Raw genomic sequence first — 27524 nt, forward strand, 5'->3', positions numbered from 1 at the left:
TGTAATTTGTTTGAAGGTAGGGAGGTAAAAAGGGAGAAATACTGGTAATGGAGGTGGAAACAGGAGAGATAAAAGCCACCCACACAGAGACTACTGTACGTGATACAAACAAGCTTGCTTTAAAGCACAAAAAAGAACACAGAGCTATAAAACAACATCTCTCTTTTTTAGGATTACAAGACATTATAGACTTGCTGTTTTCAATATATTTCCACAAAGCAAAACTACAGCAGCTTGAAAGAAAACTGATGGTGTGTGTGCATTATATTGCCATGTGAACAAAAGCAAACATACACCATAAATGGAAAAAAAACTATAGCAGAATAGCAGTCCTGCAAAATTTTATTGCAAAGATTTGGATGATATGTGGGTATGTTAAAATACAAATACTCAAACACATCCTTCTTGTTTGCATTAGATTGGATGGATAGCAAATTGAAAATGTTTTCCATAGCGTGAAGCTTTGCTGCCATCTGCTGGTTGTAGCCACACATTAGAATTCAGCCTGTGGGCTCAGAGTACTCAAAAAGGAAGTAGTACACGAATAAGAATATCTTTAAACGCAGTTAATGAAAGTTAATGGAATATTTTCATGACATACGGGGAAATTCTATAACTGTTCTTAGGTTTGACAAAGACTAAGAGTAAAATGGTGTAATATATAAATACAGATGTAACTTTATGCACTGAGCTAAAAAGAAAATATGTAATTGACTATGTATGAGACAATGAAACAATACACATATGTATTGTTGTATTTGTTTTAATGGTTGCAGAATAACAGAATAAAGAATATTACCACACGTCATGGAATGCAGTTTATGTACGACCCTTCACATTCATCAAACACACTCTGTACCTATCACTCAGCACCTTCAGACAGAAATTTCAAAACTTAACAAAAGAGGAAAAGTGAAAAGATTCTAGAGACTGTTCCTGTGAAGTGACTGTGAGTAATAGTCCTATTTAAAACAAGTGTGATATACTTCGCTCTGAGCTGAAAAAAGTAGGAGGCATAAAATCTAAAGTAAATCCTTCTTTGACTTTGAACAAATGCATTTCTTTACACATCGTTTACTGCCATCTGAGAGACTGATAGGGCTTATAATACATTAGACAAAATCCCACTCTACATAGTAGTTTAAATTCTTCAATGGTTTGTCCGGTTTATATCAATTCCAAAATGGTAAAAGCAGCTTCAAAATTAAAAAAACACAACTGCAATATCTTCCTTCAACATCTCTACATATATGTTCAAAGCAGGAGTACCACATCTTACTGACTGTATCCTGCAGTTTGTTTGATGGCATAATGGTGCATACAAATTTCCAGGTTGAACAACCAGTTCTTATTTTAGTGAAATGGCAACTTTAAGTTGGTGTTGTCATGACCAATCCATGACATAGGATCTTAACCAATGACTCAGTGTGACAAGTGTTTGAAGGTGATCTTTTATTAAGTCCAAATATCTATTTCCCAGAGTCTATTATATACATGTGTATACACACATACACTTGTTGCAAACTTAAATTTCCACTCCTGCGATGCAAAGCGCCAACAGCACCAAAGAAACCAGGCTTAACGTGGGTGTGATCATAGATGCTTTACCTGAGAAAGAAGACACATGGTATGAAACCCTGGTAAATAAATATTTAGTCCATAAAAAATGTTTGTCTTACCCTGAATCCTAATCTTCCTGATTGGTCCATCTCCTCCTTCATAACGGCCACGCACCATCAGCTCATAGTCTCCAACCTGAGGCATGGGGAAGTCCATGAAGTGCCAGCCAGTGATGTAGACTTTCCCATAGATGTAGCCAGTCTTTCTGAACATGACCTGAGAATGGGGAGGTTTTGGACATTACAGTTAGTGCCGTTCAGGTAGACTGGTGTTGTCATAGCTCAGATGACCTCCTCCTCCTCCTCCTCCCCCAAAAACAAAACATTAGAAGGTTATAATACATGTCAAAATGTTCCACACGTACCTTGTAGTATAGTGGGAAGGATATATTGCCAAACCAGTCATACTGGATATGATCCCACCACACATACAGCCACTTTCCTGTCCAGGAGATATAGCGCCACATCCTGGGAGGCTCTGGTGGTGCTGTAAACAAAATTATTTATTCTTTGAGACCACAATATCTGTATGTCACTTTAAGAAAACTCATCACATTTTTAGTGTTCATAGACTGTGAGAAATAAGGCTTACGTGGTCTCTTTGTGAACATCTCACAATGTTCACCAGGAGGACCGAGACCAGCTCCATTGAAGGCTCGGACCTCGATGAGGTAGTGTGAGTCTGGCAACATGTTCTCCAACCTGGTCTGGTTGGCTGTGGCTGGGACAAATATACGATTGGCTCCTGGCTCTGGGTCATCATACTTCCTCCAGTACTTGACCTGATTAGCAAGAAAAATGTTAAATGCGGTGTTTTTGTTAAATTGCTAGGCTCAGTAACATTGGGATCAAGGCCAAACTATAGTATTAATGTGTCTGGCACAAATATTTACCATGTAATTTACAAGAGAATTAAAATCTGTTATAATAACTCTTACATTTTTCTCAACTTTGAAATCAATCCAAAACCGTTTTCATAGGTTTACAAATGCTTTCAGAAAAAAATGTTGTGCCAGTTTTGAGTGAACAAACGAACAAACAAACAAACAACAACAAAAAACAGAACTGGCAAAACGAGCCATTCCATAGAAAATATGTTATTTATATAGTATATAAGTAAGTGATGTGGGTGTTAAGGAACTTGTTAATCCTTAAACCTGATATCCCTCAATGTACTGCTGCAGGCCTGTTCCAGTGTCGACTACAGGTAGCCACCACACCAGAGCTTCAGTGGAGGAAACTGGCCTGGCATAGACATCTGTTGGAGGCTCTATAGGGACTACAGAGGCCAGAGACGAGGATGAGAAAAAAGTGCACAACTGCTCAAGTACTTTAAGAAAGAAATCCAAAAAATAAAATTCGCACCATCTCGTGGGTAGTAGATGACCTTGGTGAGGCTGTACGGTCCATCTCCTTTCACATTGAATGACTTGACCTTCACCTGAAACTCCCGCACCTGGAAATCTTCCTCAGTGGGAATGAAATAGGAGTCTCTGTGAACATAACGCCTCGTCTCGGGGTCTGAAATGGTCTCGTACCACCAGTCGTAAGCATCGTGAGGCTTGAATGCCACAATGTAGCCGAACTTCTTTCCGTAGAAATACCAAGGCTGCACAGGCTGCGGGACAAGGGACATAAAAACACATCTGTGATTGTCTGCAAATCTTTCTGGTAAAGTCAGAATCTTAACAGAGTGTGACCTACTGTAGGCTCAGGGGTTTACTTACTGTCCATGTGATGACAATCTCACCATTTCTACCTCCATAACCAGCTACATCAGTGGGAGATACCACGGGAGCTGAGAAGAAAAAAAAGGTCAAGGCCTTTAAGAATAGAATGTTACACATGTACGTCTATAAGATATCAAATGTTGGTATTTCCTCCTTACCAGCATCCCAGGTTTTGATCTTGAGGGAGGGGATGCTTGCCTCTCCGGAACCATACTCATTGGTGGCGATGATCCTGAACTGATACTCCATCCAAGGGTACAGGTCTGTCACCTCTGCCCTCTCCACACCGCCCTCAGAAATGATTGAAGCTGAAGGAGAGATGAAGAGCACCCAAGTAAAATCATGTGCTACAGTGAAGTGATCAGATCATGTGGGAGATGGGATGCTCACAGGTGCTGGCATTCCTCCAGTCATCTTCATTTAGAGCCCAGTAGTGCCTGGTCTGTATGGTGTAGTAAAGAATGGGACTGTTATGATCTGCTCCTTTAGACCACACTAGCTTCACCCACGTGTCCCCGATCTCTTCCACTCGAATCACACCAGGCGGTCCTGGAACACCTGGATCATGAAGGTAAGATGTATGTTAGACAATTGGGACAGGAAGGTGTACAGTATACTGCATAATCTAGTAGTATCAGTAGTAATCTCAGGCAAAGCATGTCGGGACTAACCCACAACTTTGAGATCTGCATAAGCGATGTCGTTGTCCACAACGGTCTGAGCCGTGCACGTGTAGCGACCCTCGTGCCATATCTGGGCATTTTTTATCCTTAAATCTCCGTTTCCATCTTCAGTCTGAGCAACAGGAAGCAAAAGAAGAATTAAAAAAAAAAAAAAAAATATAGGAATGAGATAAAAAGGTGAGTACATAGGACAGTGCTATTCATGAAATCCATCATTAGGTGACAATATCACTGGGATTATCAAACGAATGTCACTTGAAAGGAAGCTGGAACATGCTAAATGAGATTAGGATCAAGCAATACTGTACCATAACACGTTCATAGTGCTGCCACTCTGAGTCAAAGTCAATGACTCTGAAGTCTATGGCCCATATGAAGGTGATGTCCAGCATGGGGTCAAATGAAGCAGCGCATCTCAGAATGATCTCATCACCAACCTTAACCTCAGAGTCTTCAGGAGCCACCGTGATGCTGGTAGCCTCTAGGAAGCAAAACCGTAACAAATACTGTCCATCAAAAGTGTCTACTAAATAACGTTTGCATCATCAAAAAAGTTATAACTAAATATGGAAAGTTTACAAAATTTTAGAAATGAAGATGAACAAACACAAGTGTACCTGTAATGGTGAGATAGCCTGAGCTGTTGGCCTTTCCTTTGTCATTCTCAGCAAAGCACGTGTAGAAACCTTCATCATTTTTGGTTGCATTGAGAATCTCCAGACTCCCATCAAACATGATGGAAATGCTAATAAAATACAAAATATTTAACAAAGTCATGCTGCTTCCCTGTGGGAGGTCAGTACAAATAAAGGTAAGTCCAGTGCCAAACATTTAAATCCACAAAACTATTACAGTGTCATTGCAGTTTGTCTCTTTTCTTATGACTTGTTCTTACCGTGAAGTGTTGTACAGGAGCTCTTTGCCCTTTGTCCAAGTAAAACGAGGTCTGGGAGCAGCTCGGGGCTTACACTCAATCACTATACGTCCGTCTTTAGCTCCAAGCAGCTGCTTCTTCAAAGGGTTGAACTCAAATGTTGGAGCACAGACTAAGAGAAAGATGAAGCATAAATCAGAGTCTACTGTTGTGATGTAATGTAAAATGTTATCACATTTCTTAAGGAGACTGACCAATGACTCGCAGCTCAGCGTTGGCATATTTGATGCCCCAGTAGTTCTCAGCAATACACTGGTACATTCCTGAGTCCTCGAAAGTCAGACTGGAAAACTTTAACTCTCCTTTCCCATACTGTAACACACACACACACACACACACACACACACACACACACACACACACACACACACACACACACGTAAAACTTGCATTCTGAACATGCACAACAAAAACTGAGCAGATGCAACGTGTGGCCTAACTTTCAGTAACGTTAGTTGACAAAACGTGCTTCACCATATATCCATCTTTGTACCAGCGGATGAAAGGGAAGGGTTTCCCTGACGCCACACAGCGCATGGTGTGCTCTGAGCCGATGTCTTTCTGAGTGTTGTTGATGGTTTCAGCCCACTCTGGGGCAGCTAAAAAAAAGCAGGCATTATTATATGTTATTTTCAACAAAAATATCACAGCGTTAATGCTGTCTAGTTGCTGTATCCCCCGCAAACCTTTATACATTTTCCATTAATAGACTTTGAACTAGAAACAAATGCAATAACAGACACACGCAGACACCTATGGCAAATTTTAATGTAAGAAAAATTGGGTCATCTTTTGGTATTTGATGAAGTACACTCTAATAACTGTACTTACACTCAACATAGAGCCAGGCCTTGTGCCAGTCCTTCCCCTTAGTGTTGATGGCTTCACACTCGTATCCTCCTACATCTTCGTACTGTACGTTGTACAAATGAAGCACAGCTCCTGACTCGCTGATCTCATGGTTTGCTGGCAGGTCTGTAGCATCTACCTTCCTCCAAACAATATGAGGGATGGGACTGAACAGCAATAAAATTAGTTTGTTATTACAGAAACAATTTGATCAACTAACAACAGCACCCTTGTATTAATCCTTATACAGCAGCTTAATCAAAACTTACTTCCCCAATGCAAAGCATTCTAACGTAATATTAGAGGCCAGCATGGCTGTAGTGTCTGGGAACTTCACCCTGATGTCTGCTGGGTACTTCCTTTCCTCACCTGAGAAAAGAGTAAATGACACCACAAAATGAAAGAAGTTTGCTGTTTGGCTCGATCACAGCTACAGTACTAATGTATCTACCAACCAGTGTCAGGGGGCAATGGGATGAGGGGGATAAACTTGGAGAAGACACTCTGTCCGATGATGGGACTGGAAACATAACAGGAGTAGTTTCCTGCATCCTGGGCTTCTACTTTAGATATGTAGAGGTTCCCTGTCCTCTGCGAGACAAAGCGACGCCGATCAGTGTGCAGGAAAATTGGGAACTCATTGTAGATCCAGCGGAAGGTCACGGCCTCTGAAAGACAATTGGAAAATAAACGTATACTCTGAATAAGACAAAATGTGTATAGGCCCCAGGTGCACAACCACTATTGTGTATAAGGTTTGTACTTTTGAATTCTTCAAGTGTTCAGGACTATTGTTTGGCAGCTTTAATGGAAGTCATCAGTCCTGAAATTGTACTACAGAGATTCTACTTCTTTTAAAACCTTGTTTCAGTGTTTGGGCTGGATTTCCCAGGGAGCACACAGAAAAACAATCGAGGCAACTTGAACCTACCGGGCCAGGCTTTTGGAGGGGCACATAGCAGAACTGCTCCCTGTCCTTCTTTAACATAGACAGGATCCCTCTCATCATCAGAAAACTCCTCCAGAACTGCAGAATAGTTCATATTTTAGAAGTTCATAGTTCAGTATTTTCAAGAAAAACAGGAAGACATGTTTTAATAGACACACATGTAATAACTGCAGCACAGACCATAAAAAATGGAACATTCGCATTAGCATCCTGCAAATTCTCATTTTTGTCTATAGAACAAAGAGTGACAAGTAACAGTTTATGCTACTTAAAAGAAAGTACATTTTAAGACTGTACATTAACTAAGTGTTATACAGAAACTAGAAGGTCACTGACGCACAGTCGTGCAGATCTGTTCATTTTAATTGTGTAAAGATGTGAAATGAAGAATGAACAACAAGCCTGTGTGTTTTCAATAGGAATAAAATAATAGAATATGTTGTTGTTGGTAGACAAGTTACCTTAGGAAAATCATTATAGGGAGGTTGGTATCATACTGCTGCACTACAGAGCCCGGAAAGGGACGTGACAGAAAAAAGAAAATTGATGGTTGGGAAAAAAGAACGAGAGAGCAAAGGAGATCAACTTTTCGTTGTAAAAATACTCCCAGAGCAGTTAGTCACCATGAGAACACAACAACAGAGGGCACACGGGGCCGTTCATAGCTTCATTTTTAGCTTTGCCTCAGTCAGTGCTTGCTAGTAAACACAATTTTTACATTAGTGAGAGACACCTGCAGAGAATACTTAGTGCAAGGAAAACCCTAATGTGTCATTTTGTCATTAATGAGACAAGTCCTTCTTTTAAGTAATAACAACATTTGTCATTTCCATGGTGACAAACTAAAGTTTTTTTTTTTCCGCCAAACATCTATTTTTTTCTCTCACATGTCCCTTCATGGGCTCTGTATTGGAAAAACAACGGACATCAAAATATCAGTTACTTATTTTGTTTGCAACCAGAAAAATGCTAAAAGAAACAACAACTATTAGCTAGAATTTAGCCACAACAATAACATTTATATGCTCACATCCGAATGTGAGCCTGGCCTCCTTGCTGATGACTATGCCATATTTGTTCTTTGCCACGCAGACGTACGTCCCAGAATGCTTCTTCTGTATGGGGTTGGTGATCACCAGGTTCCCCCCCACTAGGCTGTAGTGTTCATCTGGCTGCTCCATCAACTTAACTTCCCAGTTATCACGACGCCACCTAGTGACAGTACAACATTCAAGATTCAAGATTCTGACAACCTTAATGATCCCATATGGAAATTTTGTTGTCCTGTTACAGCTGCAGTAGAAAGGAAAGAAAAAACTTCATCCATCAATGACAAGACAATAAACAAGTACATGTACTACTGATCAACTACTGATAAATAGGTAAGAAAAAACCCAGCTAGAGGAGTAAACATAAATGAAATAAAATAATAAATGAAATAAAAACTTCACACAGTGTGATTAACCTATTCTGGTGAATTACCTTACATACGGATAAAGTGAAGTAGTGGTCATTTCTATTTTAGAAAACCTTCCTGCCAGGGTCTGTCACCTGTATGAAGCTGGTGGGTTTGCCCGGGCCCTGCAGTTCATGGAGATTCTCCCATCAGGTGAGCCTTCAGTGTAGACCACATCTACAGGCTCCTCCTCAAAGATGGGGCCGTAACCAGTTGCCTCCTCTGACATATTGAAAATATTATTTAGCTCATGCACTTTTAAAATCACTTTCATATGACATATGTGAAGCATGCACGATCTCACCTCCAAATATTCTGGGCTCCCCAAACAGGACCGCCACTAAAAAAAAAAGCAAAAACATTAACGTGTGCACAGTTTTACAGATCTTCTTTCTGTCACTTTGACGGGGCGGTGCATCATCAGGCATCAGTGTTACTTACCTGTGAGGGAGATGGAGGAGGAGAGAGCCAGTAGCAGCAAAGCAGCCGAAGCCATAATGGTCAACAGACCAGGTCACTGTAGCCACAGTCAGACAGATGGAGAGAGGGACTCAAACAAAGTCCAGCAACGCTGACACACAGGGCATGAACTGGGGAGGGGTGTAAGAGCAACACAGACATTTTACACTGATTAGGCTGTTTCTTTTACATCATAAGACAGTTTGTTGACACAATCTTGCCTCAAATCGGCCACAGTGTGAAATTAAAATATGACTCTACAGTTAACACGCCGATGACTGTGCATAGAACGTGTGAGCACACAGACTCCCTGGATTCCTCCCTGTGCATGTAAAAGATTAATGAGGTGAGTGACTCAGCAAAAGACTGCAAACAGTGAGTACAGAGAGTGTCCATGTGCATCTTCGCAGACACGCAAGCCTGGACTGTATGCGAGAACACAGACACACACCAAAACAGCGGTGGGCGTCTGTAAACTAAACACAAAGTAGCTCTGCAGTCTCCTGCAGACAGCTCCTGCTGAGTCATCACCCACAGCAACTACTGCAGGAGGAACAGGGAAGGACAGCTGTGAGCAAGGGCAGTGATTGAACAGAAGGACAGATTCAGACAGAGGTTAGGGAAGGATGAGTACAGCAGGATCAACCCAGGATTGATAGAATTAATGATATAGGGATCAAGTGGGGGGAGGGACTTATGAATCTCCCAGTCAAACATTGGAGTCATGTTACACTGCAGCACAAAGGAAACCGTGCATCTACAGTACACAGTTTAGGCTGTTGATACCCTAAGAATAAAACCATCATCTGATCAAATATTGGATACAGCAAACACTACAGTTTGAAACATATGCAGGAAAGCGATGCTGTTGGCAATTACAATCTATAGATATTGGTATTTCATTACAATAGCGAATAAAGCTAAATTTAACTAAAGGTTTCTTTTGTTATTAAGGCTTCCCATGCATCTATGTTTACTCCACATCCATCACAAACTCTTGAAAGCTCAGGCTACACACGTGTGATAGTATATTACAGTGATTGGAGATCTGCTGAGGAACAGAACAACTAGAGGGAGTCAGGAAAATGTTAAAAAAACAAAATCAATCTGATTATGCGATATCATGTTTTGGATGCTACTGGCTGTGAAAGGTTGTGTTTTATTTTTATCACAGAAAATGATGGTCTTCAACATAAGCCATCATCTACCAACAAATGGTTGTGCACATCATATACTGTAGTTAAGCTGGCAGCCTTACAGGCCTTTACCGAGTCCATCTGGGAAGGAAGGGAAGAAAAGACAGGGTAATAGTAAGATACTGTAACAAAAGAACAACTGCCAGACAGGCATCTCCCTTGTGCTGGAGCAGCCATGTCCCAGCAGAAACAGAGAGAGAACAGAGGAACACAGGCAGGATGCTGCACATCCATATGCAGAGACTGCAGCGTCGACTCCTCGTGTGCACACTCGATGACTCAACACTGGCATCATTGCAGCATGCCAGCAGTTGGCTGTTTTTGGCAGTGCATTGAATAAATTGACTTTTTTTAACTAGTAAGACGAAATAGTGAGACCTTTTCTGCATCATTCTGAAATGGGGGTCCTCCACGGACAATATTCAATCACAAGCTTCCATGTCACTTTTTCAACTCAGAGTGTTTCTGTGTTTCCCACGGCAGTAATCCCATCACAGATCCTCTTTTGACAGACGGGCAAAATGTGGGTCACCACATGCATCAAGCCTTGTGTCTTGATGACTTCCTGAATAACTGTGTTCGCTATGATTATGTTTTAGCGGGGAAATAAAGTCTAGATTGAATTCTGCAGTGGGGTTCTCTCAAAATGTTTTGTGGATTGGTCAATTTGTTTGAGTGACCGTGTTATTCTTTTCCACAGGAGCCTAAATATGACAAAACAAAGACTAAACCAACTCAGGACTAATGCTGAGGATGTGAGGGGGGAAAAATAATCCCTCTTCTCTGACCAGCTTGGAGCATTATCCTGTACATATAGATCAGTGTGTTTGCTAAATGTTATCCAAATGATTCCTATTAATGTGGCACTTTTCTGTTATACTATAAAGTATAAGGGGAAGCTAAACTAATGCAGGGGAGACAGACAAACCTTCCAAGTGATGAAGCAAATTGAAGTTGATCTTTCAGCTGTTTTTCAGAGGATAAAGGTGGATACATATATACAGCACATTTAAAATGAATCATTCAATAATGCAAACTCAGGTGCTACACATTTAATGGCAGCTCAGTACAGAATAGTCTTTAATCAACGCTTAATTAATAAGGGAGTTGCCCACATGCCTGTAGATGCCATAGCACATGCAGCCGCTCTCTGCGCCCTTGACGCATGTCGTGACACTTTCACCTTGCATTTCCTCCCTGAATCACACTTTCTACTTTTAACATGTGCTGTCTACGACTACGTGTGCAGAGTGACAAGACACAGCAGACAGTCCTTCAACACCGGCTTCTTAAAGTAAGTGCGCAGCCCCTTACATCACTTCAGCCCCTATGACGACTGAGCGGCACCGGTAATTCACTGCTCTGCAATGCGGTACTCCTCCTGTGCCGGGTCCATTTCAGTGTCTACAGAGTCCGACACGTTTATTCTCTGTGCGTCCAAAAAATTACAACCGATTCATGCACACACACTCTCATGTGGTGTCCTTCTTACCTTTAGGGCAGAATGGGAAATTTCAGTACACTATCCGTGAGGTACACCTGGACCCGAACCCGCATCGTCCCACGGCCCACCCGCCGCCGGAGTGTCCCGTTCAGCTCAACTTTTCTATTGGAGGAAAGTAGGTGAGTGGCATCTCTGGGTGGGAGCGAGGATGCGTCTGCCATTGGTTCAAAAAACAGACGGGAGGATTTAGAAGGAGGGATGCGCAGTAGCATGACGCTCCAGTTCCAGAAATAGGAAACAGAGCCTTCACACGAGCGTTAAATTTAAAGAATCGGGAGCTTTTATGAATATTATGATCACAACACCACGAAGTACTTGAGTACCATTAGCTAGTTGTACCCAGACATTATTGGGAATAACAGGGTGTGAGAGAAGCTGATGCCTGGTAGAATAGGACTAACAGATGTGGGAAATATGGGCATCTTAATCCCCCCCCACCCACCCCTTCCCCATGTGCTGTGCATCATAAATGACACATCCCAGACACCACAGTATCATGGAATGCATGTGTAAATGAAATCGGACTATTTTTGAAATGTCATACTTTTTCTAATTTGACTACTTGCTCGTATTTTTTAGCACAGCACGCAACCTTACATTTCCCTGCACTCATTGCATCTAACAAACAAACCTTTTCACTTTTGAATGCAGAAAGTGACTTTTGCTTCTGAGCAGTTTGGTGATTTTAGGTTATTTGGATGTTCTGGGGAATAAAAAAATCATGCATACACATGCCTTTGTTATTCCTTCAAGAGATACTTATTGAAGGTTGTTCTCTGTGACAATATTTTCACACACTAGGTGGAGCCACACACACACACACACACACACACACACATACTAAAAACATACTGTTTGCATGACCACAAAAACACCAAATGTGAAATCCTGAAACCAACATTTATTTAATTTTTTAAACTTAATTTAAAATACAAAATATTTTGCGATATATTGTAGAGTAAACCATTTTGCCTTTCATGCTTCCCATGTAACTTCAACATTAACCAGAATGTCAAATAATATTATATACTGTATGTTCAGCCATTGTCGTCAGGGTGTTCACACTCCAATGTGCCAGTTCACTCTTCTGTATCTGTCTCTGTATGCTCCAGATTACAAGTTTGTTTTGTTTTTAAATGAACACTTTTAAAAGGATGTTTCAATTTTAAAAACTCTAACTTAGGACAAGTTTTCCAGTATGCAGCATTTAGACATCCAATGTTGTCCTAAATTAGATGCATACATTTGTTTGAAATGACACATCCTGTATGTACGTTCTTTTCAAAAAAAAAAAAAAAAAAAAAAATTACACAAAAGGTGCATGAATCATCAGAGAGAGAAACAATACAGGCATCACAAGAGCTGTCACAAGTTAAATAATCTCTTTTGATACCTGATAGGCTAAACATATGAGCTAGCAAATTCACCTGACAAGTTCAAAAAATAAAAATAAAAATCACAGCAAATTAAAGAGTGAAAACTATATTAGTCTCATCTCACACACCATTTTGCCAGCTATACCTGCCCATAATGCAGCAGAGGTCAAGCTCTCATCTCTGACCTCAACACATCTAGGTTCAATTCAAGCCTTTATTTACAAAATACAACAAAAATATCTACATGTGGAAAGCTGAAACATTGCAACTTAAAAACTTGATGCAAGTTATGATAAACCTAAGACATGGAAATGCTCTCTGGAAAAAAAAACGTCTCCTGTTGAGTAGGAGCAGACTGCTTCACACACATCAGACTGGGATCCATGGAAATAGGAAAGTGAAAGTATACATCACAGATTCTCTAACACAGTAGCATGCATGTGCAGTACGCACACATACACACTCACACACCCAGACACAAGCTTCATTCATTTACAGTAATAAAAAACTCAGTGAGCGGCTGCGCTCAGAACATGACAACAGATAGAAGCTTAAATGCATAAACCAAAGTCACCAGTATTTTTTACCATTTGCAGTGAAATAACCAGTAGTTTCATTCACATAAACAGATACAATTCACATTCAGTATCACTACAAATTTTTCCGGCCCCTTCCTTCCTAAGTGCTACCAGTAACATTAACTTTCATCATGTTATAGTCTATAGGGAGTCTGGTTCCCATTGGCAGTTACCTGGCGAGTGGGTTGGCAGTAGGGTGGCTGAGCAGCAGCTCCTCCTTAAGACAAATGAGTTGGGGGGGAAACTGTTTGAAGTGAATACATGAGACATGATGGCACGATACATCAAGGCTGGCCTCAGCTTTCTTTCCCATTTCCCATTTTTATATTCCACACATACCATTTAACTGGAGAGCACTGTGGTCTGTTTGTATACCATATACTGATGACAACTGGATTGTCAACAAGGCCATAATAATCTATAGCTGGAAATGTTTTCTCACAATTAATAGCAGTGTACAACTGCTGGTTACTTTTGGAAATGTATTTTTAAAATAGTTTTCTGGCTCTGTAGGAACTAAACCACTCTTCCAAAAGGCTCCAAGAGGCCTTTTTAAAAAGTGATTAGCCAACATGGATGTTGCACAATATTTCACAACATATAGCTCATAATAGAAGGCTATTGTTTTTATGCAGCCTTTGAAGTCATTTTTTTAATGAATCCTGTGAAGCCTTGCACAATTGTTTTTGTAGTTTTGAAAACTTGCACAGCCTTAAAGTAAGATGGGATGGTGTTTTGCACATACGGCATTCATAAGACTAAATATGAACTGCACTGAGCTCAGATTGGATGCATTCATATATCCAGGTTAATGTTTTCTACAAAGGCACTAGAAACCATGCAGAGAGGGTCCTGATCATCAACATATCCAGAAATTACAGTGCATACACTCAGTAAATATCACATCGGTTTATCTGCCAATATACAAAGTCGATGCCTAAGTGGAAATGAAACATAGTACAATATTTCGGTAGCAATTATCTCCGACCATATCAGGACTTCCTCAAACAAAAGCGTGCACGGGGGCCACGATTCAGGGTGGAAGCGCTTGATAATGATGGTGGAACAATTACAAATCCACGTTTAATGCAGTTAATGCTTTGTAAAAACTAGCATAGGCTTAGTGTAAAGGAACAAAGGAGTAAAAAAAAGCAGGATCAAGCTTGAGAAATCAAGAGGCTAATAACTCAAGTGTATTAGTTCTGGCTGGTGTGATAAGGAATGACTGAATACTTTAAGATACTTCTGTCCAGGTGTTCATTGACCACAAATGGACATCCCTGACCTTAAGATGTGTAGTAGCTTTTATTTATTTATTTTTGTATTACATATGCAAAAACTGTTCATCTGTCCGAAAAGACATTTCCTAGCTCTCACACTTCCAAAGTAGTGTCCACATAGACACTGTTGCCCTTTTTCTCTATATATCATATGCCGTTTAACACTTTGGCTAAAAAAAAAAATAAATAAATAAAGAGTAAAAAGGCATATCCATTTGCAAATAGGCGTGCACCATAAACAGTCTCATCAGCTCATCTCTGCAACAACTGAGACATGAGAATGTGAAATGCTAAACTTAGAATTACAATCACTCCATGCAGATGTTTATGAATGTATATTTGCCTGTCTGCGGGTAATGTACTTTGATAAAATACATATTTAAATACACTGTGTTTCCTATACTTGCAAAGAAGGTCAAATGGCACTAACATTCACACATGCACCCACACAAACACGCGCACACACACACACACACACACACAGCCACACTTGGGCTCAGTCTGAGTGGTAAAACTCCCTCTTATACATTCTTTCTGCTTTTCTATATTGCATTCTGTCTTCTTTACTCTATTAGTTTCACAACTTCCACTAATGCTCATGGGGGATGTGATGATGGTCTTTTCCATGTGTGTGGATCAGAGAAGGTCACAGTGTGTGATGGGCTGGCAGGTGTGGAGATGAGGTCGTGTCAGCAGTCTTGGTGACCGGTAGCCATGGCCACTGAAGTGACAGCCATCGTGGTGAAATGCAGGTGTCCACAGAGATGGTCACTTTGCAAGCGTGACAAGGAGTGACCGTGGCAACCGTCGCAGCCAGGTGAAGGCCCTTTGTTAGACAAAAGAGTTCATGGCATTGACAGGTGATGGGGCCTCTGAACTCTCATTGCCCTCATGTGTGTCTTTCTCTTTCTTGCCGCTGTATTGGCCTATGAAGGAGCCATCCTCATTGAACTGGCCGTCCCCGCCCTCCCCGTAGTCCACCAGGCTGTCATCGCTCTCGTCTCGCCGCACTGTCCCATTGGATGGTGTCCGGCTGCCCTTCAGCGGCTTGTGGTCCTCTGTGTCACTACAACAGGACGCGAAGGGTCGAAAGAAAGGTTATTGAAAAGTGAATTGATGCTTGACTCATTTATCAGCAGTGGTCAGAAACCCCTGAGCAACAGAGGACAGGCTCTTATTTAAGCGTTATTTTAACTGAGTCTGGCTTTTATACTGCACAAGTGTACTCTGGCACATATATTATTGTCAAGGCACCATGTTTTTATGCTTCATTAGTGCAAATACAAACAGTATAATGTGCATGAGTACTGGCAGAAAGTAAAGGTTCCAATGCACAATTGCAATAGAAATCATTGTAAATTAAACTTCTTGGTACTGCACTTGTACAGTGGAGCAGCGCAGTTACATGCATAGTATTGGATGTTGTGTCTATGCAGTAGTGATTTAAGCTTGGGTGCTGTAAAGAATTGGGGTTAGTGACCACTTCCATAGAGGAGTTTGCTAATGCGTGCTCTTCAGTTCTTTGCAATACTGTACTGTTGCATTAGAATGCAATTTCCAAAGTCAATATGCTTTCAGTTTACATGCAGAAATCCAAAATGCAATTATTTTTACAATTAGTATCATATACATCCAGAGTTTATGTTCTAGTTGTATAAAACACAGCCTATTCTATTCAGACTCTACAGTTAGGATCCTACTATACACCTGAATAACTCTCAATTCTAGTGCATTTGGACTTAAAAATAATCCGTTAAATGAAAGAAGCCATAAAAGTACAAGCAATGATTTTTAATGTTAAAGTTTAGTGTTAATGTTATAACTGTAGTTATGTTTATGCTTAACTATGTCACAGCGATGGGTATGAGCACACAAAGCAGACAAGATTGAAAAGCTTTGCCCTTGATTTACTTGAAGTGAAAAAGGTAGTGCAAATTGCATGCTTGTTTTATCACATCTCATCTTACCTCTCCATAGACCTAAATCCCACATAAAACAAGGATAAAAAACATGGAATGACACATGAAAAGCAATTCCTGAGCCATAATGAGTGTCTATTCTTGTATGAGCTTTTCCTATATAAATAACATTATAAAAAGTGTCACAAGATCAAGTGTGCACATAAAAATACTAAAGGTACATCCTCAGCGTTAATAACTACAAAACACGCCAAAGCAACTATTTCTCTTACCTTTCATATAACTAAATTAGTGATAAGCCAAAAGCAAAGTAATCTTCAATTTATATTTCTGGAAATATTGAAAATGTGATTAAAAAAAACACTAGAACTACTGATGGCATTTTAGCCATTTGTTTTATATATAAGGGAGTAGTGGGAGTAGTGTGGATTTTGTCTTGCCTCTATGGAGTGTTTGATAATGGAGTCTGGTGGGGAGAGTGTCTCTGCAGCCTGGTAAAATGTTCTATATTCAGCACAAACAAGTCAGGACACAATAAATGGAAATTTTAACATATTTCATACATTTAAAAGACTTGTTGCTTTGGTCCTATGTCAGCCATGTAACACTGTTCTCACTGCTGTTTTGTCTCTCACCTGTACTCTCCAAAAGTCCCATCATCCTCCTTCATAGGCTGAATCTCAGGGTCTTGATGTGCATCTTCTTTCTCTTTCACTGTAGTTTTCACAGAAGGTCTTAATTTAAAATGCTAGACATACATGTAAATAAACTAAATGACATTAGCGTACATACAGTAGTGATACCGATTATGTCTACATTACCTGGATATTTACCACCCTTGTTCCTCTTGATGAAGCACACTATGAGAAGGACCAAAATGAGGAGAGCAATGGCACACATCAGTCCAATAAACCAACCCTGAGTGGCAATGTCCACCTGTCGGTTGGGTACAGCTGCACGCACAGAGAGAAAAGGTGGAGACAAACAGGGTGAACATAACTGTCAGTCCTTAATTCAGTCTGGCCTTTAAAAAATGGTGCAAATGTTTTCTGAGCAGCACAGACATTATAAAAGGCTGTAAACATTGGAATGGAATTTTAAAGTGGGTTAATATGAAATTAGACAATGACAACTGAACAAAAAAGAAAAGCACAGCAGTCACAACAGTAAAATAATGGTCCTCTTAGTAACAATTTTTAGTGATGTGGATACGACTAAGTTGATAGCAACTCCTGACATTATTTTACATTAATATACAATATACAACTGTACATTCACTTCTGAATGTATCTGTGAGTCTGATGATGAGATGACACTGAGACAAAAATGAGACAGCCAAAAAAAAAAACAATAAAAGACCACCAATCCTGAGGCATGCCGCCTCACCTGGCACTGCAACCAACACTTCGTCTGTGCTGTGGACGTTCGGTTCAGCTGGGTCTCTAGCTACCACACGCACCCTATAGGATGTCCCCGGCTTTAAACCTTTAATCATATGCGAGTGTGAACCGTTTACCAACTCCTTTTTCCAGTCCTCTTTACCTAGAATTTGTGTAGTGGATGAATAGGAATTAGATGTAGGAAAATGTTTATTTGATGGTTTTTATTTGAGTCTTTAACAAGGTTAAATTATTACAGATAAGACTGCAAGTGAATCAACGCATGCACTTATGATTTAAGATATAACAGAAAGCGAAGTCTTACTGTTTTCTACAATATATTCCACATATACATTCTTATGGTGTCCAAAGTACTCCCAACTGATCACCGCACCGTCTTCCAATATAGATGTGTTCACTGTGCCAAATGCAGGGCCTACAGGAGGCACTGAACACATAAGAGAAAAATAAAAGGTTTTGTTGTACCTATTCTAAGTGCTAGGTGACCTGAACTTTCAACTCATGGAATAAAACTTTTCAAATATTACTAGGGAGCCAAAGTATTTGCCCATATCATCTCAATGCAAATATGCTAATGTAAAGGATAAAAGTGGAATCTGCAATAAACTAAATGGCCACAACTCAAATTTAGCTGTTTGTCCCATCTACAGAAGTATGACCTGCACTTGGTTTCACCGTGTACTACAGGGCTGCACAGCTTTTCTGAGATAACAAGAGATTAGATCCATTAGAAGAGTGGCACAACGTAGAAAACAGGCCCGTAAGACAGTGTAGCAGCAACAGAAATGGTCATCTCAGTGAATAAACAGATCATAATATACACATTTGATATGGCAAACTGTCATCATACTGATTGATTTTCCTTTATGTTTGGGGCTAGATTTAGACGTTTGCTGAGATGGACTATTTCTTTAGCACTGGTTTCAAGTGCATTTAATCAGGGAGGTACAGTAATAGGCCAACACATGAAGAGACTGTACCCTTGTGAAACGTGGGATGCTGAGACTTAGGGATGGGGAAGGTTGGGTTAGGGGGCTCTGTAGGGCCTGAAAGAGCATGGGGAAAAAAAGAGACAGCACAAACACATACACATCACACAGTGTACACTCAGCTGCAGGTCCACAGTTTACAAAGGAATTTGGTACTGACATGCAGAGTTAACATGCTCAATCCTAAGGTTCACACTGATGGCATGCATAGTATTTGGTTAGGCTATTAATTATACGGTTCAAATAAATAGAGTCATTCCAGTCCATTTGTTTTGATTTTAGCAGTTCATCAGCAGCAGAATAAAATGTGTTATCTGTAGATAGGAACAAACATACGACCATGCCAGAGGCTTCTAATGCGAACAGGTTAATCTGGAGAATACTAAAAGGGACACGCTATGTTTTAGACTATGTCACAGTAATTACAGTCTGTTCTGTTAGGATGGGACACAAGCATGGTCGCCTGTGAATACCATATACTGTGAGTGTGTCCCAATAAAATCCTAATTCTTCACATAAAGAAACATACCAATTTAGTAACATGCAGAAAACAATATAACTACAGCATCAATACTACAGCCTGTTTCTGTTTAAATCTGATTTAACATAATGAGCATGCAGGTACTTCCAGTTGCAAACTCAGGTTACCTTTGCCTGTCTCTACAGGCTGAGTACGAGCTTCAGAGAGAAAAGAAAGAGATAGATGGGGTGTTAGACATTGAAAGAGAAATGCGGCTGAGCCTCATTATTGTGACTTTCATAGGAATCCCTCAAATCTGTAAGGGCAATGTGATTGTGAGGATTGCACTCGTTTTGTGTACCATTGTAAGACTTTTTTCAATAATGTGCTTGTAATCAGCACAAAGCTTTATTTTTATTGACTCACTTGTGTCCATGATTACAAAGGCCTCCTCTGTGATGATGGGGCCAGAGCCCTTGATTGTGTTTGCACTTAAGTAAAACTTGTAGAGCATGCTTGAGTTGAGGTTGTCCAGTGTCCAGGTTGTCTCATTGGCTTGAAAGGTCATGACCTTAACTGGCCCCAATTCATTGGTGTTATTCACTGTGGAGAATGGACATGGGTGGTAGGAATCACAACATACTATAGTTTATCATTTCCTCAAAGAGCGTGCAATACTTTTGCAGTATACAGATAAGTACAGTTTGTCAAGCAGCTGGTCTACCTGGTTGGTATTTAAGTGTGTATCCAGTAAGGCGTCCGTTGTTGATCACTGGTGGGCCCCATGTCAGAGTGAGAGAGTCTAAACTAGGGTTGATCACCTTTAGGAATAAAGGTGGCCCCGGGACTGAAAACAAAACCAGAACCAGAGTTACAGTGTTACAGTGCATACAGAACCACTCTACATTTACAAACTGTATAAATGTACCTATTAGTCTGTGGATATAGGAACTCCCATATGATTGATAAAACTTTTCCATTTTATTTTTAGGGTCTTTAGTGATATTTAAGCATGCAAAGAAAAAGATGTGTGGTTGTTGTTAGAGCATTATTATGTATGGGATTTCTGTATGGCTGCTTTTTAGGATATGTGTTTGTCAAAGGATTTGGCTTCTGCAGCACGGTTGGTGGCTATGACAATTCTGGGTGGTTTGGGTGGTTACTGGGTCGAGACCCCTTACGGTGTTGTCACAGCAGTACTTACAGTGCCCATAGTAGCACTGATAGTATTCCTAGTAGGTGCTGTAGGTTGGATGCGTTATTTAAGCTAAAATTCTCTCCAAGTTTGGTGTGGTCACTTAAGTCTCAAAACCTTTGGCTACATTTTGTAATGAAAAATAATCTTTCTTTAATGCAAAAATTGGCCATAACTGTAGGAGGATTAGTGTGGTAGAAATGACCAATAATTACACGCTAAGACAAAAAAAATCCCTGTATTTCCACAGCAAAATGTGCACATGCCTTGCAGAATCATGTGTGTTAACTCCAGCAATACACACCTCCCTCAGGTGTCTCAAATGTTTTGCTGGCACTTGGAGGCCCTTCTCCTTTGTTATTAAGAACCCTGATAAAGACACTGTAGACACTGTAAGGTTGGAGCCCTGGCAGGCGTCCCTCGCTACGGTTCCCGCTAAACGTCAAAACATACTGCTGCTGGTCCATCTCCTCCTCTGTATCCTGTAAGCTACGCTCCTGGCGGTAGTATACCTAACAGAGAAAACACCAGATGTTATTTGAGAGTTTAGTTTGATATGTGAAAGTGGCTCAACAACTTAACATTTCACAAATAAGGCTCAGGTAAGTAGTATATTTTCAAAAAAACCTGACTTGAGTGAACTGAAAATATCATAAAGCTAAACTTCAATGTCAAAGAAATTCAAACCTTAATCAGTATTTTTACTATTTTGCAACACCATAGGCCTGCAGTTCATCCAGTGGCACATTTAAAATATACCCCCATTTTACTCAGACATTAGTTTGTGCAGCAGTCATGAGGGACGACTCAGATTTAACATTTTTAGTTCGGTGTGACACTGCTAAAGTATGACAGAAACAGTCATGTCTGAAAAAATTAAGGTTCCACTGGCAACTCAGGTCAGATCTAACTGAATGTGAAGCACTTTATGAAATAAACCTCCCCACAGCGCTGAGCTACTTAAGAACACATGTAGTTTTGTTTCGTGATACACAAATAGATGAGCAGGAAAATATTCTGCAATGTATTAGATCAGGCAGCTACAGAGTAAATATGCAGGAAAACATGAGCTGAAATGTTTCAACATTTCCTGCATGAACTTCAGCACATATTTTACAGAATGAATGAAAACATTGCAAATATAAAATGGTTTAGGAATTATCCAATAAGGAGTGGACACAAACCTTTAAAGGAACCTATTATTACAACTTAGAAGTACCAAAACAAAAAACAAGACAAAAATGGTTGTTTTGTATCTTTATTGCAATTGTATTACAGTTTTGGTTTTTGGTTGTCTTTGTATTTCATAATTTTGTATCTTGGTTGGTTGTATCTAGAGTCTGTATTGTACTTTCATGCCTTGATCTTTTATTTTTTATATTTCTGAGAGGCTGTGATTTAGGCATCCACTTCTCTTTGAATAACTGACAAAAAGTCAGTCATTTTCTGGTGATTGCATGTAATGGCTGTGCTTTAGCTCATTCTGTATAACCACTGATATGAACTGTGTGTTGAAATTATTTAACACACAAAAAAGGCTAAGTTGTTATTTAGATTTATTGTGTAGGTGCAAAACCTTTAAAATACAAGGTTATAAATGTGTGTTCAAAATCCTCGATTGAGATTTGTTACTAAAGCACAGATTGAAGAGGCCCGACAAGAGGCAGCAAACGAGACATGTAACTATTGAATCAAAAAATACCTTGTATCCATGTAGTTTTCCCCTCACTGAAGGCAAAGGTACAGGCTCCCAGTGTACTTCTGCTAGAGTACTGTTATGAATCATGACCCGCACACTGTCGGGGGCAGACAAAGGCACTGCAAAATATTGGGACAGATAATCAGTTGGTTACGATCTAGTTTCATTTCACTACATTACTAATACTATTTGTTTTCCAAAACCAAATGCATAGATGCAGATGTTTTTGTGCTTGTTGCAGCCTACAACGCCTAATTTCAAGACAGCTTTTCTAAAAAAATTCTAATGAATGGTGTTATGTTTTTAGGGTATTTTAAATCGCAAGGTTGCACAGAATTCCAAGAGAATTGGTTTAATTAATTGTTGCAATTACATCATTGCAAATTCCTGAAAGGACTAGTCGGTATTTAAAAGCTTCCATTACCCCCTCAAAAACATGCAAACTGATGCTCATGCAGTTTTTTTTCTGACAAGTATTGAATTTAATGTTTTAAATATTTCGAACAAAACAAACAAACAAAAGAAATCCGTTTACTCACAGTCCTCTCCAGAGTACCCGATTACTGCTTCAGGTTCAGGGCCGCTGCCATAATCATTCAAAGCTTGAACTTTAATTTCATAGGGCACGAAGGTGGGAGTGCCAGTCACGACAAAATGGGAAACGTTGACTAGTTCTGATGACCACTCCTCATCCACGTCCATCTGTCTCCACTGTACTTTGTACTCCAAACCCGGCCCATTGGACTGAAATCCTGTCAGTGGCTGTACAAAGACTAATTTTAATCAGCCTGAATGTGAACTGAATATGGGACTAATGGCATATTTAATCCACACACGACGCATACAGCCTTAGTTAGCCCATAGCAAACACAAACTTACTGTCCAAGTGATGACCAGGTTGCCAGGCTCTGTTCCTACTCCCTGAACATCTGAAGGATTTTCATCTGGTGCTGCAAAAAAACAAACAGTGCCTCAATTTATCAGAATAATACAACACTACAGTATTTTTTGCTTGGTGTTCATTACCTGCAGGGTTGGTCCTGTATTGGCGTGAGGGCTGGCTGGGCTGGCTGTACCCAACCTCATTCAGAGCCCGCACTCTAAAAGAGTAGTAGACGTATGGAGAGAGCTTTAACTGTGCTGTGGTGCTGGTTCCGGTAACCTCTGTCAGGTTGATCCAAACACCTGGCTGGTGAAGAAGATCCTCATATTGGATCAAAAACTCTGCAAGATTGAAAGAGATCCAAAGTTTGTGAATTTCTTAAAAAAGACAAAGTTTTCTTATTAATGTAGTTTCATCATTTTCTGAATCTATTTAGCCACGGGCCTCAGTGTTTATCAAGTTCCTAATTTGTGACTCAATTATTAAAACAATAACACTAAAAGTGGAAGCTTATTATTTACTGTATTTATGTTGCCGCTGGATGTAATATCTAAATGGAGGGTTTGGCAGTAGAAAAGTGCAGTGTAGTTTGATTACAATTGCTGCAAAACCACTAGCATCACAGAACATTTCATACTCTTTGTGGGACTGTTGTGTTCATCCCCAGGGATCCATGTGAGCTGAACGCTCCTCTCTGTCTGGTCAGTCAGTTCCAGGTCAGTCGGGGGGTCAGGTTTCTCTGCACACATAACAATAAGCTCAGGGCCAAAGTTAAAATGAAAACTCTTTTTGATATTAGTTGCAACCACTCCTTGCTACTGCTTAACTGAAAACTATGACACTGACAGTTTGTGCAACATCTCATCACGTTCACTAAAAAACACATTGCTGAACAATTTGTTGTAGATTAATTTACATGGATACATACTTGGCAAATTTCATCATTAAATTGATTTTGTTTTTATTAAAATGCCTAGTTTTCACTGAAAAAGGCAGATCGTCTAGCAGATACTTGCAAAACACTTGAATGCAAGGAAAGCCTATTTATTACATTAATTTTAATATTTCAGGTAAAACAAATGGAAGTGTTGTGTGGCTGCAGTGGCCAAACATGTTTTTTCAACAAAACATTTTAAGATAACATTGTTTCCCATCACTGGATTAAAAAGGTTAATTATTTAGTGCAATTACACATTTGTGCACATTAATTTCTGGTTGATCCCTGTTTGGGTTAATTAGACAGGAAAATGAGACGTCAACAAGCACAGTTACCTAGTCACTTGAGAAGACATCTTATCAGGCAAATTAGGTAAAAACAGCTGTGTGGGTGAAAGGTGGGTGTATAATAAGTTTGTACAAATGAATGAACAAGAAAGATCAGAAACAACAATATGCAATACAGACAATAAAGTTAATCTATGTAAATGTCGGTGGAGATAAAATGGACGAATGAGTGAAAACGACATATTGCTAAACTGAGGGCATTTTTTTTTTTACCGTAGACAATAGCTGGAGTAGGAGTTGCATCTGTGACAGCAAGAAGAAAGAGTAAAGTGCAAGGAGAAGGTTAGATGTTAGTGACAGATATTTTAGAAAAGGCAGAAAAGAATCTAGCTGAAGAAAATGTATGGTTTTAGTGTCATTGTACAGTCTTCTGATTGGACAATAAAACAGAAAAAGCATTAAATATCTCCTTCTTAACAGTTATAAAAATATTGTCAACACTGTCAAATAATTTACCATATCTTACTTTTTCATTTTTAAAAAGAAAACCTACAAAATGTACTCAGAAATCCCATTGTGTGTTTTTCTACACAGACTACTCTATTCGTCCTCTGTTAGGGTGTGAACATACCAACGACAGTCAGCATTGCACTGGCTGAGTCCTGGTCCAAGGTGGTGTTTATGATGCAGGTGTAGGTGCCCTCATCTCCATCCATCACTTCTTTGATGGTCAGACTGTCGATGTCCACCTCAAACCTGCATAGTGAGGTGGATTTGTAAATGATATCCTCTTGTTCCACAGCGTGAGGATTAAAATAATTAAGTCCAATATCAAAGACTTTTATACCTTTTCTCAGCTGGCAGCTCTCTGTTGTCTTTGAGCCAAGTCATGGTAGGAATGAGTGATGGGTCGTGTTTGACTTTACACTCAAAAATAGCCCTCATTCCTCTCTGCACCACTTTATATTCTGGCTGCTTCAGGATACGGGTGGGTTCTAGAAGAAAGAGAAAACGCACATACAAGGCTATAGAGAAAGACTACTGCAACAAACCTTCCTTGCCACTGAACGCTAATAATGCTCATCAAATACATGACTAACCTGACCTTTGTCCCAGTTTAGAGTTTGCAATGTTTTGAAATATATTCTTAATATTTGATTTTATATCACATGACCTAATACATGCTTTGTTTATGACATTTGGTCGTTTCTTGATTACACGCGATTTTGACCACTAAGAGTTTAGAAATTATTAAGGATAATCATGTTATTTGGATGACTTAGATAATTGATGTCTGAATAAATTTTTCTATAGATGTTGATGTGCTGCTTTAATTTCATTAGACAATTTCAGGCTCTGTTAACATTCTAATGATTAGTCATTACATTTATTAAGCATATGGTGATTAGAAAATCACCCTAATGCATATGCAAAATATGTATTTTTCAGACAAAGAAAGTTTGGTGTTTTCACCCAAAGGCGCGAAATAAGATACACGCCCATCGTCTTTAAAGTATCAGGAAAGTCTTCTGAACTTTACTAAGATCAGCCGGCAGACAGGGCAAAAAGGCTTAAGTTAAGTTAAAAGAGACTCCTGACAGCGCCTGGGAACGCTTGGGCTTCTAGTCTTGGACACCTTCAGAGACCCTCAGGGACTCTCAAGTAGTCAAACTAAGCTCCACGTTAAGCTCTAGGAAGACCGATGTCCTAAGATAAGCTGTAGGTTTATTTCCTAAATTTAAACATAAATTTCACCTCACATTCTTATCAAAATTATCTAATTTTTACCTGTCAGTGGTATTTTTATTTCCAGGGTTAATTCTATTTTGCTCAATTTTCTGTTATATTATCTGTCTTGAACAGCATTTTCAATTCCCCAATTGTTTATTCTTTGATCTGTATATTAGGCCAACTATTAGGCTACCATTTTTATGAATAAATATTACAGGCTAATCACGACAGAGGCCTAAAATGTAATGTCTTTATCAGACATTAATAGTATTACAGGGCTAAAAAGTGAACCAACAACCTCTCTGACAAATGTGATTGTTTCATATCTGACCTTTGACCTCCAAGTAGACATGGTTCTCCTGCCTGCCTAGGTTGTTGGTGGCAATGCAGGTATATTTTCCACTGTTTAGTGGCTGGGCCACATGGATTTCCAGTGTACCGTTCTCATGGATCACATATGGGTCATCATTCTTAATGCTCGTCTGAGTGTCTTTGAACCTACACAGAAAAAGCCGAAAGAGACTGATCTAAGAAACAAAAGTCTATGTGGATTATTGATTTAGAATTCAAAAAATGTTTCAATGCTGAAATTGTATTCAAATCATAAAGCACCATTAATTAACATAAGAAAAATGTAAACATGCTTTTAAAATCTCTAATCACAAAAAGAAAACAACTTGGGACAGACAACCCGATCTGAATCCTACCATGTGATGGTTGGTATTGGTGAGCCAAAGGAGGAACAGTGGAGTAGAGCATGGTTGTTGGTGATGACCTGGTACACTTGGTTGGGTGGAGTGAGCACCCTTGGTGGTTCAGCTAAGGGAAGAGGCACCATGTTATTTACATCAGCATTCACTGTATCTCATTTATCATTGACATTCTGCTTATATTCAAGTTTAACTTTAAATTTTGAATATTTTTTTATTGACAAGGATTTTTAACTCACCAATAACACTGACAAAAGCATTGGCCATCAGGTAGCCAAACTCATTGGATGCATTGCACTGATAGACAGCACTGGACCCTGACTGTACGTTGCTTAGAACCACTGTGTTGTCCTCCACCTTACGGCTTTGGTCCTCAGGAGCATCTAGCAAAGCACCAGAGACAGAAAATATTGTAAATGTTGCATTTTATTTTATTTTTTTACACTTGGTTGTTTTTGTGGACATAAAATAAAGCTTGTAAATGTAGTATATTCTATTATTTAAAGACTCGTTTTACTCACTCTCTATGGGGATGCTATTGATAAACCAACTGATCTTCGGTTTCGGGTCTCCATTAACTCGACAAGTCAGGATGCCGGTCTCATTTGGGGCAAGAATCAGGTTTCTAGGGGCACTGACCCAGAAAGGAGACGCTGGAAACAATGAACAAGAAAGAACAAGATGCTGGGCAAGATTCTTGA

General features: G+C 39.7%; 2 protein-coding genes across 17 annotated transcripts in view; both read right to left on the reverse strand.

The window, feature by feature from the left end:
* Positions 1–747: 747 nt before the first annotated feature.
* cntn1b (contactin 1b) lies at positions 748–11527 on the reverse strand. Of its 2 annotated transcripts, XM_067490958.1 has the most exons (24): positions 11368–11527; positions 8662–8810; positions 8525–8560; positions 8316–8442; positions 7795–7976; positions 6747–6842; positions 6271–6483; positions 6085–6184; positions 5798–5982; positions 5441–5565; positions 5161–5278; positions 4928–5078; positions 4650–4777; positions 4341–4513; positions 4021–4144; positions 3740–3907; positions 3508–3657; positions 3347–3417; positions 2985–3237; positions 2777–2898; positions 2212–2401; positions 1985–2106; positions 1680–1836; positions 748–1608 (listed from the first exon to the last, which is right to left on the reverse strand). In XM_067490958.1, exons 2-24 carry the CDS (start codon positions 8714–8716, stop codon positions 1526–1528), a joined length of 3129 nt encoding a protein of 1042 aa, XP_067347059.1. In that variant the 5' UTR covers positions 8717–8810; positions 11368–11527; the 3' UTR covers positions 748–1525. The 2 variants fall into 2 exon arrangements, with proteins under 2 accessions (XP_067347059.1, XP_067347060.1); XM_067490959.1 differs by lacking the exons at positions 8525–8560; positions 8662–8810; positions 11368–11527 and having other exon boundaries at positions 8316–8449.
* Positions 11528–12617: 1090 nt separating this feature from the next.
* The window catches only part of nrcama (neuronal cell adhesion molecule a), a 49804-nt gene continuing 34897 nt past the window's right edge, over positions 12618–27524 (reverse strand). For 5 of the 15 annotated variants that reach the window (XM_067490631.1, XM_067490632.1, XM_067490629.1 and 2 more), the window contains 22 exons: positions 27345–27476; positions 27063–27206; positions 26821–26932; positions 26445–26611; positions 25230–25377; positions 25014–25138; positions 24656–24685; positions 23796–23897; positions 23302–23499; positions 23155–23225; positions 22815–23037; positions 22279–22394; positions 20881–21088; positions 20106–20228; positions 19808–19984; positions 19570–19599; positions 18913–18978; positions 18237–18359; positions 17919–18074; positions 17354–17485; positions 17168–17246; positions 12618–15679 (listed from right to left, as the gene is read on the reverse strand). In XM_067490631.1, the coding sequence (XP_067346732.1) occupies positions 15445–15679; positions 17168–17246; positions 17354–17485; positions 17919–18074; positions 18237–18359; positions 18913–18978; positions 19570–19599; positions 19808–19984; positions 20106–20228; positions 20881–21088; positions 22279–22394; positions 22815–23037; positions 23155–23225; positions 23302–23499; positions 23796–23897; positions 24656–24685; positions 25014–25138; positions 25230–25377; positions 26445–26611; positions 26821–26932; positions 27063–27206; positions 27345–27476 (2897 nt within the window). In that variant the 3' untranslated portion in view covers positions 12618–15444. The other 10 variants (XM_067490635.1, XM_067490634.1, XM_067490645.1 and 7 more) reach the window with 7 other exon arrangements.

Source organism: Channa argus, chromosome 21 (genome assembly GCF_033026475.1).
Source record: "Channa argus isolate prfri chromosome 21, Channa argus male v1.0, whole genome shotgun sequence".
NCBI lineage: Eukaryota > Metazoa > Chordata > Actinopteri > Anabantiformes > Channidae > Channa > Channa argus.